This window comes from Diprion similis, chromosome 4, assembly GCF_021155765.1.
Source record: "Diprion similis isolate iyDipSimi1 chromosome 4, iyDipSimi1.1, whole genome shotgun sequence".
In the NCBI taxonomy this organism is placed as follows: domain Eukaryota; kingdom Metazoa; phylum Arthropoda; class Insecta; order Hymenoptera; family Diprionidae; genus Diprion; species Diprion similis.
The window spans coordinates 11,228,257-11,242,570 of record NC_060108.1 but is presented as its reverse complement, the minus strand read 5'-3'; the positions used below and the strand labels follow the sequence as shown (position 1 = coordinate 11,242,570).

The following is a 14,314-nucleotide window of genomic DNA, read 5'->3' as shown; positions in this document are numbered from 1 at the left end:
TGTATGAGCGTGATTTGTGTCTGGGGTGGGGGTTTCGTTCCCCCTGTGATCGCTCACTCGTCAAACAGAAGTAGAATCGAGAGAAGGGCGCTGGGTGAAATTGAATATCCATGGTTACAAATTAACCTCCGTAACGGGAGCCTCGAAACAGAGACTGCTCGAGTATATGTGTGACGGCGAAGACGTCGAGAGAATATGTCGAGACTCCACTCAGACCAGCCAGCCTGCAGGCTTGGCGTAATAAACAATATAACACTCACCCAGCTTTTGTTCATCTCAGAGTGGAGGTGTGGCTTCCTATTTTCTTCTTCTTCTCACTTTATTCTTCTTCCGTTTCATATCATTTCTCCTATTCTACGGCAGAGTAGCTGGTTGCCCGTAGGGGGAAGAAAACCGGCTAGACACAGCTTCTACGAGACGACGAAGGTTCTTCTTCCAGTCTGAATAGAAGCAAGCTAGACACTGTGCGCAGCTAATTCGTGTCACTTCGACTATCCTTATCGTGCAATTCATTAGTCTGCTACCATCTACAACATCATTCTCCATGCATAGAGAATCCTTTTCTTCTCGCTCACACCGAGCCACAGCTGTCCATGTAATTCACACCTGTGCAACCTACACCTAATGTAGATATTGCTACAGTCAATGCAGGTACAAGCACATGTTCAACAAGTTTTGCGTCCAATATCTAGCTGCGTCCACCACTGGCACAGGTGCGCCTGTAAAATGTTCAGCAATTCGCTGCAGCCTGTCACTCTGTAGGCGTGTCGTCAAATCAACCGTGAAATCGTTTTATCATTTGACCTCTGTCGTGTTTCCTTTTCCTTCTCTCTACCCAACAGCTTGGCATCCGGAATAGAAATATCCACTTCTATTGTACACGACGGTACTTCATCTCCATCATGGTGAAATGAATATTATGGTTTTAAGGTTCTTCGACTCACAGTAAATTATGGTCGCATGGATTTACTGGAGATATATGAAGTCACTTTGAGTCAGGACCGTGTGTCCATAATTTCTCATCAAATCAAATCAATCATCCATCAAATGGATGTACAGAAGTCTGAACCCATCATCGTTACATGGATAAAAAGCTTTTAGATGAATCTGAAATTGTGCTCCAGGCGAATTCTCTTTTCTTTTACTTTCCTGAACCGTTAAACGTTTGACAAAACATTGTCCCGATACTGATGATGCACGGTTGTGTTAAGAATGGTAGATCGAGAAACAGCTAAGGTTTCGGTGGATGAAGACATTACGGAAAAAGGTTTACGATAAACAAGACAGCAGTGGTGTCGGTGGTCGTATAAAGAGTCGAAAGACAATTCCTTTTCCCTTGTGTTCACGACCCTTTGACGTGAAAAAATTCACACCCCAGAACCCAGCCACACTCCATGTCACCCCCGTACACCGCGTACGGCGCTATGTTTGCGTCGAAGAAATATTTGCCAGTTTCTGATTGGCTATTTTCCCTGGAGTCATGGGATGTACCGTGAAATGATGTAGGGATTACAAACGATGCGAAGTTCTTTCTCACTGGCAAACACCAAATCAAATGGTAAAAGTCCCCATCTCTTATCCCGTAATACCCCGATGATCATCTTCTGAGACGTAACCGAGAGGTGAGAAGGAGAAGATGGTCCATGGAGGAGAAGATCATATTATTATCGTAGATCCAAGGATCTATACGTTTCTATTCAAGTATTCTCCTCCCGCGTTTCTCTACCTTGCAACGACTACTTGAGCGAAGACAATTTTCACCCTCTCTCGCCACTCTCTTCGTCTTCAGATGCGGTCGATTGGTTCTACAGCAAAGAGCCACTTTGTTACCTGTAATAACAAACGAAATTTTACAATAACATCTTCGCTATTTCGCTGGGTACTGCTTATTGCAGTCGATTCTGATCATCATCATCTCTCTCTCTCTTTCACCTTCCGGTCAATTTTTTTTTTACAAGTCACTAAGCCACGTGCCAATGGACAAAGTAATGAACAGAGTAAGAATAAAAACGTGCCGCACTCCGTTTAATTCATTTGCTAAATAATGGACGCAAGTGGTAACTAAAGGTTGATGGGTTCAGCTTTAGCCTCCGTTTTTGGACCTTCGTCTGTTGCAGGGTAGGTGAAGCTCGACACATCGACGTTCACAGACGTCTTTTGTTTTGGTTTTTCGTTATTATTTGTCGACGTGACGTTGGAGGAAATCCGAGCGATTTTTCACCGGTGAATTGATGACACGATGTTGGGGGTAAATCTTGGTAATTATTCTCCTTTTCTTGGCCCACTTCCTCTTTTGTACCGGTTCCTCATCCCTCTAGCTTCTCTTTTTCCTCAGCCTTAGGCAATGTGGACCGACTGATATAAAAGAGCAGCTGCAGGCTGCTATAAGACGATAAATAACCTCGTGCCAAAGGCTTCAAAATGAATTAGTCTAAAAACAGACTTCCTTGCCTTGAAAGGATCAGTTATATATCCTCCTGCTCATCGAAGCTTAGATCTTCGAAGAACAATACCAAAGCGATTCTTAACTCGAGGTATGAAATCGGAAACTAGGTACTGATGCTCAAAGAGCAGAAATTCTGAGAAATGAATTTCCCTAATATAACAGGTGAATTTCTCATCTTACACGGGGATCCTTACGTCCTCAAAGAGCACTTCGGGTACCTTCCAAGAAAGTCAAACAACAAAGCCAACATTTACCACAGACGACCACCTTCCTTTCCAGCTTCCGAACTTTTCTGATTAAATCTCACTGAGAGGCGGCAGGCGGAGGAAGTTCAGACCTTACATCTGACCAAAGACATCCAATCCGCGATCTTGATTTATTACGCTGCCCTGCGGGGGTCGTTGGCTTAATCTCCACAATTTATTTCCCACGTTTAACATGAGGCGATAATTTTATCACCATTTACCTATCCTATAAGTGTGTCCTGTGTTCGTTTCAATTATAGCCATGTACTCTTATCAACTACATCTACAAAATGGACCCAAGGATGAAATCCTTTCCAAAGATACTCCGAATCTGTACTCAACTTTCGAAATCACTCGAATTACTTGGAATCGGGTCTAATCTAAGTGAAGACTTCAATTGAACAACGATTATTGATTGATCCGTAATACGGTATCAATTCTGATGTAACCAATCGGATCTCAACTTGCCAAATGTACCTCATCACGCCTTATGAAACGTAAAAAAAAGTTGAAAAATTCATGTGAACTTGACCATCAAGACTACCGAAACATCATCGTTCATTGGACAATTTGTCATGAAGTGACGGTATTTTACATCGTGTACACACCTCTGACGGCCGACGAGAGGTTGGATGGAATTGGGAAGTTTATGTAGCTTCGCGTATCGGCGAAGCGTCAATGTTCCAGAGTGTAAAGTTGACGGTGGGGTGAAGAAGGGTGGAAGGGTGGAAGGGAGAACGGATGGATGATATTGATGAACGCAAGGCTCTCGTATTTCGGAATGAAACTGAGCCCTCGCAGCAGGACCGCCTCGTGGTGGTCTGGACAAAGCCGAAGCTGAGGGAGTAGAATGATTATTATAAAAGCTGCAGTCACATGCGTCGGTAAATCTGTCAGCGTCAATGCGCAATTGAAGATGTGAAAACAAGCTTACAAAAGCCCAGCAAGCGATTACGCATCGTCATCGTCATCGTCATCATCGCCTTCTGTTCACACGTGACGAAATCCGCACACTAACGACCCCACCACTCCAATTACACATACAGTTTCAATTAATATTTCACACCCTCTGTTCGCCTAAGGCCACGGGGGGCAGGTTGGGGGGTGGAACGGAACGAAGCGGACCGAGTGCAGTCTCCACAGCTGGATTATGCGCGTCCTCTTTCAATGCTCAAGATATTAAAAAGTCAGCCTAAATCAACACCATCCTTCTCCCTCGAAATCTAACCCTCTCGCACCACCGCAAACGCCAAGGGCTACCCGCCACACACCCACCCCTTATATGTATTTGGTCGCGACCATCGTGTGCCCGTCAAGTATGACGTTCGACGTTCTTCAGCTGGGTACGCAGGAACCGATGTTCTTGGACTTGATCGAATATTCAGTCGCGTTGGATGTTTCTATTTTTATTCACTTTTGGGGTTTTTGTAAAAATATTTTTTCCAGCACTTTTGAAATAATTGGACGAATCTCGATAATGTGGTTAGAAATATTATCTCGGATTTGTTATATATATGTTTGTAGACTGTAAGTCAACGAAGATCGGTTTTATGACTTTGAAAATAAATTCAAATACGAAAATGAATCTCAGTCACTTGGGATTCCGGTGAACAAAATCATTCTGACTCGTGTAAAAGAAGTTTTCACTCTCATTAGATTATTTATTTATTTATTTTATGACGAGACTCACATATTTCTTCAGCTTAATAGATATTTTTCATTATCAAACACTATTAATTAGAATGACTGATTAATAATCGAAATTACCGATTAATTGAAATTGACGAATCAATCAGTCAATTGGAAAGAAAAGTCTGCGATTAATCGATTAATCGCACGGTCCTTAGTAAAAGAAAAATTTTGTTGTAGATCCAACGAATTTATCAGGTTACAATTAATCAGATTTGAATCAAACCAAGTGAGTGGAGATGAAAGCAATATAGTTTTTACGAAAACAAGTTAAAGGAAAACCTTTAAATCATTTCTCAAGCTGATAACGAGTTAAAACTCGCTAATCTTCAACCCTTCTCTTTAGAGTGTATTGAAATTTGAAAACCAGAAGGACTCATAAGCATTCGATTTCTTTGGCCGCCCCTGCAGACTGCCATGAGTGGTTCGATGCTGCTTTTCTCCTCCTCCTCCTTCTCCTCCTCCTCCTCCTTTTCCTCCTTCTCCCCTGGAGAGAGATATTAAACTTTGAACCGGAACAACATCTCGAGGGGATTTAACAGCCCTGAGTTAATCAACAGTAAACCCCAGACTCGTACGCGTTCTGCGAAAACTGACTATACACGTGTCTCGGTAAACGACCGAAAGTTTTTCTTGTCGGCGTCAAGAGCTTTTGCGTACATACTTGTGCAACACCCTTGCCTACACGTACGGTGTACAATAGTTTACCTGCTTTTTTACAATCGATGCTAGAAACTAAGAAAGTGTCAGATTTTAATTTCGAAAGTCTTATTATGTAATCGAAAAATTATATCGAGATATAAGTTTCATCGGAAATCAGGTTTACCTACTTCATTAAGGGTGGATCACAGCCATGGATGAATTCATTTTTCTCTTTGACTATAAATTTATTAAGAATCCAATCACTAATTGCATGATTTTTGGTTGATTGTTGATCATTTTTTTTTTCTTTTTTAGCACTGAGAAATGTTTAAATAGTCACTTATTACCTTGCAATATTTAGTCAAAATGAATTTTGTTAGACAAGGAAGAATTAACGGGTCGTAGAGTAAAATTTATTCAAATGTTTACACACAGTATATCCATAACTTACAAAATTGATATTTTTAACTATCACTCTGGTGTATTGAACTATTACTTTTTTTCGTAGTAGAATTAAAAAGTAATTTTTCGACGAAATAAATGTTCAACAATAATTATCATTCTGCTCACGATTAATTATTCGATGAGTCTGTCGATAAGTCACAAATATTTAAAGTTTAATTACAATAGCAATTTACAAATCATACACAAAACATTATTTGATAACTTTTGCTAATTTTAAGCTGGTGGACAATTATTTACAATCACCGATTGCATTATTATTAAACTATCATCGCTGATTATGAAATCAAACTTCACTCGACTTTTAGATACTTTGTCGAAACTCATAATCAAACTCTCCTTAATTACGAATGATTGATGGAATGAGTGATTGAACTTCACTCAATTATTGCGTTAGTTTTGAAATATCTAATTAAGCTTTACTTGATTAGCCACGTTACATTTTTTTTTTTTTTTTAATATCTCATAGCATTTGGTTTTATTTATTCTATTTCAATTCAAAATATAGTTTAGCAGCTAATATAAGGTACAAACCAGGGAATGATTGCTTGATATTGATTAGAAAAAATTCAAATTTCGGTAGAATTATTTTTTACAACAATTTTAGTTCTGACCTGTATTGTCATTACCTAATTATAATAACGATGGTCTCAAATTTCTAGTTAAGGAAACCTAATTTTCCAAGTTAAAAAGCAGTGCGGTGCTTGTTTGGCGAGAATTTTCTTAATTAACAAAACAGGCGTAAAAGTGGCATCAAAGTTGAGAAGTTAGGCGTAAACCTAATCTCGAGGAATAGAGCGAGCAGCACGTGAAGGGAGGTGTATAAACCAGTTGGCCAAATACAATGAAAGGAAGTAAACGAACACAAACCCTGCCTTGAACATTCCGGATGTGCCCTCTCGGCTACTCGACACGTTTACCCCGTTTCCGAATTTTCGTACTTAAGTATCCTGACCGGCCTATACTAATAACCCAATTTTCACAGTTATCATTCATTCAGTTATGAATCATCGTGTTATTCGAACTCACGAAAAACGGTGATTCCAAAAATGGTGGAATAGGGTTTGAGCCAAAAATTTCTGCGAATATAGTTTTGAATTTTAAAATAACTGTAGAAGAAACTAGGATAAATTTATTGGGATGTTCATTATCAGGTTGAAATAAAATTTTACTGTATAGTAACTGAAAATATATTTTTATTAAAAGTATCGTACATTTGATGGGATGAGATGGTAAATAAATTATTTAAAGAAATAAGAATTGTTGGAAAATGGTCGTTTGGGTTGTATGAATTATGTTAAATATATGGAGACTGGAATTGTAAAACAAGTTGAGTAACAAATCAATTCAATTACATCGCGACTGCCCGAAATTCTTTTTTATATTATACTTATAGCAACGCGATGGCTTGAATCAAACATTTATGTGAGACTGCACTTTTTTTTACCTTGTTATCAGTTGACTGATTTTAAAAGATTTTTTTCGAAATCAACAGTTTTTAGGATTCGTTCTTTCGTGTAGTTCGAATTTTCTGCTTCTTCGGTGCCAGTTTAACGTCACTAGCTGCCATCTACGTTATGAACCTGGAACTTGTTGCATTTCCGACTATATCATCCGCACAAAGGAACTCGAAATGTGCATGGAGGAACTTTTTCACTCGTTCATAGTCAAAGTCAACCTTTTCAATTGTGGACATTGAAGGGTTACACAAGTCAAATTTTTTTTTTTTTTTTTCTCAAGTTTATATTTAAATATACAAACCTTGACTCTATACGTCGCAAAGTTGTTTATAAAGTCTGGTTTTGTCTTTTTTATGTTGATAAATAATCACCGGTCAACCCGAATTTTGAGTCTAGTTTTTACATGTCAAATTTTGATTTCTTTTACGTAACTAATGAAAGAAAATATCGTTTTTTTAGATAAAGTTTTCTTTTTTGGAAACCAGAACGATATTTCAGATTTTAAGTAAAACTACCTATTTTTTCAAACGTTCATTGTTAATATCGATTAAACAAACTTAAGTTTGGCATTTAAATCACTTTTATTTTAAAATTCAAATGTGTAATTCAAATTTGTTCCAATTTATATTTGCAATGTACTTGTATTAGTTACGTGGAAGAAGTAAAAATTTCACATCTAGAACCCAGACTCAAAATTCGTGTTAACCGGTGTTACAGACAGATCATTGAGTCAAATTTTTGTTCAAAGGAATGTATAATTCTTCTTTACCAACGAATGAACAAAATATTTTTGTCTTTTAATCTCAAATCTTTCACCAATTATATCACAAATTTTGTTTCCCTGATCTGAAATATTCGATCGAAAGAAACGAATAGAATCGACAATCGTTAATCGGTGTAGCAGTTTAATTATTTAAATAAAATTGGTGAATCGTAATCACCTGTTAAATTCACCACTTTCCAAATGATTGCATGATATTAAAAAAGACAAAAAATTCCTATTTTTATAGTCAGAGTAAAAATTCGCTATATCATATATGCTAGCTAAGTCTGGAGACAGAAATGTAGGGCGAGATGGTAGCTTTTTAATTGGACTTGCTAGCGACGTGATTAACAGTTTTTTTTTCTGATCACTATATATATATAGGTATATATTATATGTGTCTGCACAGTAATTGAAAGAGTCTTCTTGACTTACATACGTGACCCTGTTACTGGAGAACCAAAGATCAGGATCACATTTTCAAACTCCTGTTCGAAAACGAATCATTTCATATCCTAGTTACTGAAAACTCGACACTTATTCTCTGTGAAAATTATTGTGAAGAATAATATTTAATCCCAGAATTTCGACAAGGAATTACTACGACGAATCTGATAAATAAACGTTGTTCAAATTTTCAGATTACAAAGTTCAATCCTGGGTTTTATATTATTATCGCTGGTATTAAAAAATCACCATTCAATGCAGTAAAAAACCGCAGGGACACACGTGTCTTGAGAATGTAAGGGATGTTTAAAAGTGACATATAAATTAATCGAGTTAAATTCCATTCAAAAAGTCTTTTTGAGCGGGAAAAAAGTCTTGGAAACTGAATTTCAACGAAATCATTCCATTGTAGGTTTTTTTTTTTCTGAAAAATTAATACAGTTCCTCTAATTTTTATGAAAGTTTGAATCATTCTCTTAATTTCTTTTCACTTATTTTCACTTTGCTTACGTTGGAGTTAGCAAGATTCTTCCATTACTCGTCGAAATGAGAATAAAAAGTGAATTCGAAGTCTGATATGAGAGATACTCTATCGGTACTTTACTGACGAATCATAAGATAGTTCTAACAGTCTTATTACTGATTCATGTTTCAGAGGTGGCATGGGACTTGTTGGGGACGGTGATGCAGTTCCCAGATGAGAAAAACGTGGAAATGGATTTCGGATTGGACAAATTTCCAGCTTACAGATTTTTCCCCGGCTCGGACATCAAGAGATTCTACAGAGTTCATTTGCCGGAGAAATTACCCGAGGAATTTACGCTCGTCGCCTCTTTCAAAACCCTCCAGCCTACTGGACCCAGTTATCTCTTTGCCGTTATTAATCCCTTAGAGACCGTCATCCAGCTGGGTCTCAAAATTTCGGCAAGTAGTTACAGTATTACCAAATTTGAATTCACTGCTTGCCACACTATTATTATTGTTATTGTGATTTTTTCTGATAACCGATAATGTTGAAAATAACTTTGTCTGAATATCAACGAAGTATAAGTGAGTATAAAAAATAAACAAATGTTATTCAATTTGTTTGAAAATTAATTGATGATACTTAGATGTTCAATTACTTCAAGTGTAGACTCAAGAAATTATTGACTAACTGATGTAGAAATTTCTGGTGCAGGATATTTACGGGTTCCCATTTTTTTATTCACGTTGATTGATTTTGTATTCATTCGGGTGTAATGGGGTAAAGTAAGGAAATTAAGGAAATTCGAAACTGTTACTTCAAAGCCCACACGATTCCGTTTACATTTATTTGAGTGCTTATATACGTAATAGCTCAAATTCTGGGTCTAGAAATGTTTCTAAAAAATTTGGAATTGAAAATTTTGTAAACTTTGAAATATGGTAAAACCAGAAGCAGGTTTCGTCACGTAAGAATGATTTTCGAAAATACTGAACTTTTTCGAAACAGTATAAAAATCAACGATACAATGCAAGACTTACCGAGAAATTGGTTCAAATAAAGTCAAATCAAAATTTTTGTCATCTTATCAAAATTTCAGATAATTCCATCCTTGTTACATAAATAATCAGACTCGCTATTTATGGATAGATGCGAATTGAAATCCGCAATCTCACGATTAACTATAAGATTGTGCCACTTGTTTGTTAAATAAAGTTGAAATATAAAAAAATAAACATGTCAGAAATTGATATTGAGATTATTTTCAAAATTCAATCTTTTTGAATATTGTTATTTTAAAACAAGTAGCAGAAATTCATAATCAATCATCAGATTAAAAATTGAATGCTCACTTTTGTTCTCCACGCTAGTAAAATACCTGTGAAATAATTACAAATTTTTAAAAGCAAAAATAAGACACCCGGAGTTTTTTCAAAAACATGTGTTCTTGAATTTTTTGCATATTCTAAATACGGGAAAAATTCTAACCACGCGAAAAGAATGTGAAAACTTTATTAAGAAGGGAAACCAGTTTAGGAGGCCGAAATTTTTGTGTTTTTCGTGAATTTTCTTAACAGGGAAGGAATAATTAAAATTTCTTTAAACTTGGAGGATATTTTATTCATGTTTTGAAGTACACTTTGTAATTGTTTCAAGCCATTTCCTCCTGAAATAGTGGAACTAGAAGCTGCTGTCCATGGACGATCGCCATCCGAGTTTTTTGCTGATGGGCAGTCCTGAAGTCACAATTTTCATCTGTAATGATTAAAATTTTTTTTCGTTAACAACATATTTCCTAAGAATATGAACCTAACTCTGGGATGATATTATTATTAAAAATATTTTTTTAATAAAAAAAAGGTGAAAAAACATGGTACAAAAATATGACATTGTGTTCAAACACCTCAAAAACATGAAATTTTCAACTTTTTTTATCACAATTAAATTCATATTCTTAGGAAATATGTTGTCAAAAAAAAAAAAAAAAAAATAATTCAGGAATGTCCACCCGCAAAAAACTCGGATGGCGATTGTCAATGGACAGCAGCTTCTAGCTCCACTATTTCCGGTTTCAAAGACTTGAAAAAATTACAAAGTATACTTCAAAACATGAATAAAATATCCTCCAAGTTTAAACAAATTCTGATTATCACTTCCCTGTTAAAAAAATTTATAAAAGAGACCAAAATTTCCTTTTTGTTTTCCCCCCTTGAAGATCATATTCTTGAATAGTGCAAAAATATATCGACGTGCGTAATTAAATCTAATAGCAAGTAGACGCGAGATGCTGGATGTATAATTACTTGTGTAGATAAATATCTGGCGGGTTTACAGATGTAGTCGTGGGTTCACCGAGCCGAGATATATATATACGTGATTAGTGACACTTGATCAAGTATGTAGGAAGTGCACATAATACGGGTACCTAATTTCGCACATACAGATCTACCAGCCAACGGAATGCTAATTTGTAATTAAATTTATCGCTCCGACGAATTTCTGTCTGTGTAACTGTTAGAATGCAGACGTACCTAATAAACTACAAGGTTTGCTGAGCTGGGTGAACTTTGTACTGTATATAATTACTATCATGCTTTGTTGTAATTAATTACGAGCGTATTGCCTTTTGCTAAATATTTTGAAACGGATTATTTCGTCAAGCCACTTCAGTTCCATGATTATGGATATTTAATTTGGACTGAATTGTATTCCAACTCCAAATTCGAATGCGAAGAGTTTAGTTGGTTCTAGGAAGTCGATACTCTTGTGACTTCATTTTTGTAAAACTAATAAAAATTTTCTATTTTCTATCTTCAAGTCTTTCGTTTTACAAATTTACTGCGCTGCAACAAAAATCTGATACTTTAAATAAATAGTTATGAAATATGTCTCGTAAGCTTCGAATTGAAATTGATGAAATTCATTCTACATACATTCTAATGCGATGAATTGCTCTTTTTCGTGAATCAATTCAAAACCGAAACTGACGAGCTACGTTTTGTATATTAGAATTGTGAATTACTGAAAGCTGAATTGATTTTCATTTTCATTTCTTTATTTTTTCAGAACGGACCCGGGACCAATCAGAACATAACGCTTATCTATACCAACTCACAGCAGCACTCTCTGTCCGACGAGATAGCGACTTTCACGGTTCAACGTTTGGTCAATAAATGGGCCGAAATAGTCGTCAAAGTCACGACCACCGATGTCACGCTCTATCTGAATTGCCACGAATTCGGGAAGCAGAAGGTAACCAGAATTCCGTCGGTGCTCGTCTTCGACAAGGCTAGTATACTATACATAGCACAGGCTGGTGCCAACATTAAAGGAAACTTCGACGTGAGTATCTTCTGGCTTTTTCCGCAGCAATAACTCTGTTAATCAAAAAAAGGAATCAGTTTTTTTTTCGCCGCACGTGTGATTCAAAGACTGATTTTCTTCTCTTGGTTCTAATCTAGTATCTAACAATGAATTATCACCATTTCGACGAGTCTCACTGATATAAATATATTAAAAAATGTTTAATTTTTATAGAGATAAAATTGATAGATAATTTATATTTCAATGTTGTATCAGGCTTTGATACAGGCAATTGAAAAAGCATAAATGCTTGCAAGTATAAGGATGAACTGGTTATATTGCATAAAAGAGTGCAAGGCTTGATTTGTTAGAAACTAGCGAGGAAAATTTCAGGTTTTACACGAGGTATAAAATCATCGATAAAACTGAAGCTACGAGGATAAAACGTCGCTTGAAAGAATGTATTGAATAAAAGTTAATGCTTGTCAGTAGTAGCATATGCAATGGGTTTTAATAAAATAGGCGTTTCGCTTCAGAACCGTCGACTAACAACCGGAAGTTAATTTTAAGTTAGAAAAAAGGGATGGAGGATGTGAAATAACGAGCCTCGGAATTTTATTCGAAGTTTATAAAAGGCTCGCGAGCAAATGGAACTGTGCTGTGGGAAAGGCGAGAAACAAATTACAAAAATAAGGCAAACAAATGGGAAGAAAGTTTGTAAATTTATTCCTAATCGATAATCAATTTGCCTTCGAAATTGCGAGACCCAAACAGAAACCGTATTGCAGAAAAAGGTAGATGATCCGACCTATCAGCATTTAAATTTGTTTGTCATGGGAAGGAAAAAAAGCTGACGAATAAAGAGAAGAAAGAAAATATTTACCACGAAAATACGAAATCTCGAACAGATTTTCCTGCGTTATTCGTATATCGAGTTGTTTTTTACAATCGAAGAAAATACGCATTTTTATAACACGTTATTCGTTGAGATGCTCTTAGAGTTGTAAGTAATTTTCACCTTTTTTACGTTATATTTTTCATGCAATTTCACCGGAGCGTTTGTTTATTGTTGACAAGTAGAGGGTTCAAAGTATTCCGTTTTTTTTTTCATATTCATAAGCATATATGCATTTCTCTGGAAAACTTTGCACGCTCTAACTCTTTCGGCCAATTGCTTCGTATCTTCTTTTGTAGAATTATTTATAAAAGTAAGTCAAGAAATAACGCCAAGAATTAGTCTGTATGAATTTTTCTACTCTTCTTGGATGCGGTGATTTGGAATTAACGGTTCTCGAAGCGTAACATTTTTCAGCAGGAATTTTACTCTTTTAACGGTTCACAAAATTTTCAAAATGTGTTCTAAAGTAATTATTGAAAATCTGAAACTGGGGTAAAAATAACGAAAGTCAAAATTCTATCGCGTTTTTCTGTACTGAAGAAAATCGTAACGCATGTCACAGTGAATTCTATTCTACGTCCTTTTAATAATCTTATTTCGAGATCTTTAAAAACATGGAATACCATTATTATAAACAACAGTGTATAAAAAATAAAATATCGAAGCCTCATTTAAATTGATTAAGAAACTGTAAGTATAATCGTTTGATTTCACGCCACGGCGACCTATTTTGTTCGGAAATCTGTTTTCAACAAAGTCATTAAAACATTAATTAACGATAAAATTAAATATCAGTTTTTGCCGGAGTCAAGTCGATAAAAAAAAAAAAATCATATTTCCATGAATTGGTATAAGAAAATCGTCTTCTTTATTCCCTTTTTAATCATTGTAAAGTGATTCTGACAAAGCTTCGATGACTAGACTCTTCCTTATGGTTCCAGTATCATTAAATTTTGTATTTTCCAAGAAATTTTCCAAACGTAAGACCGTCTTGTAACAAAAATTGGTTAAGATACCGATTCTGGTGGGAAGCAACCTCTTCAACCTGCGTTTATTGTCCAGGAACCTACATTAGAGTAAAAGTGATTACCGTAACGAATAAAGTCGCGGTCCGCCCAATGCAATCAGGTGGAAGTTGATACGGCGAAGCAGCAGCGGCATCGCATCGCATCGCCCCAAAGCAGATTACTTCGTTGCATAAAATTAGTGCTTTTTCACCGGAGGCTCGCCATTGCCTCTGGAATTCTTAGATATTGTAATTTTCTTAGAAGTGGAAATTTTTTCCACTGACTTTCCTAGCAGCATAATCTAGCCAGTGGCCGTCAACTCCACCAGTTTCTCTTCACGAATTCGAAAGCATCTTTCGACTCCTCAGTTTCCTAGTTTTCAACTCGATTCCCGTCGTCCTTAATTTAGCAAACATTCCCTGGTGTGAGAATATAATATTTTCGCTTTCACCTACCCTAATAGCAACCATTTCACTGAGGATTTCT

General features: G+C 36.2%; 1 protein-coding gene across 1 annotated transcript; it reads left to right on the top strand.

The window, feature by feature from the left end:
* Positions 1 to 1,212: 1,212 nt before the first annotated feature.
* Positions 1,213 to 12,229, top strand: LOC124405897 (collagen alpha-1(XV) chain-like). Its single transcript, XM_046881165.1, has 4 exons — positions 1,213 to 1,267; positions 8,810 to 9,078; positions 11,687 to 11,962; positions 12,200 to 12,229. The coding sequence occupies exons 1-4, from the start codon at positions 1,213 to 1,215 to the stop codon at positions 12,227 to 12,229; spliced, it is 630 nt and encodes a 209-aa protein (XP_046737121.1).
* The last annotated feature ends 2,085 nt before the right edge of the window (positions 12,230 to 14,314 follow it).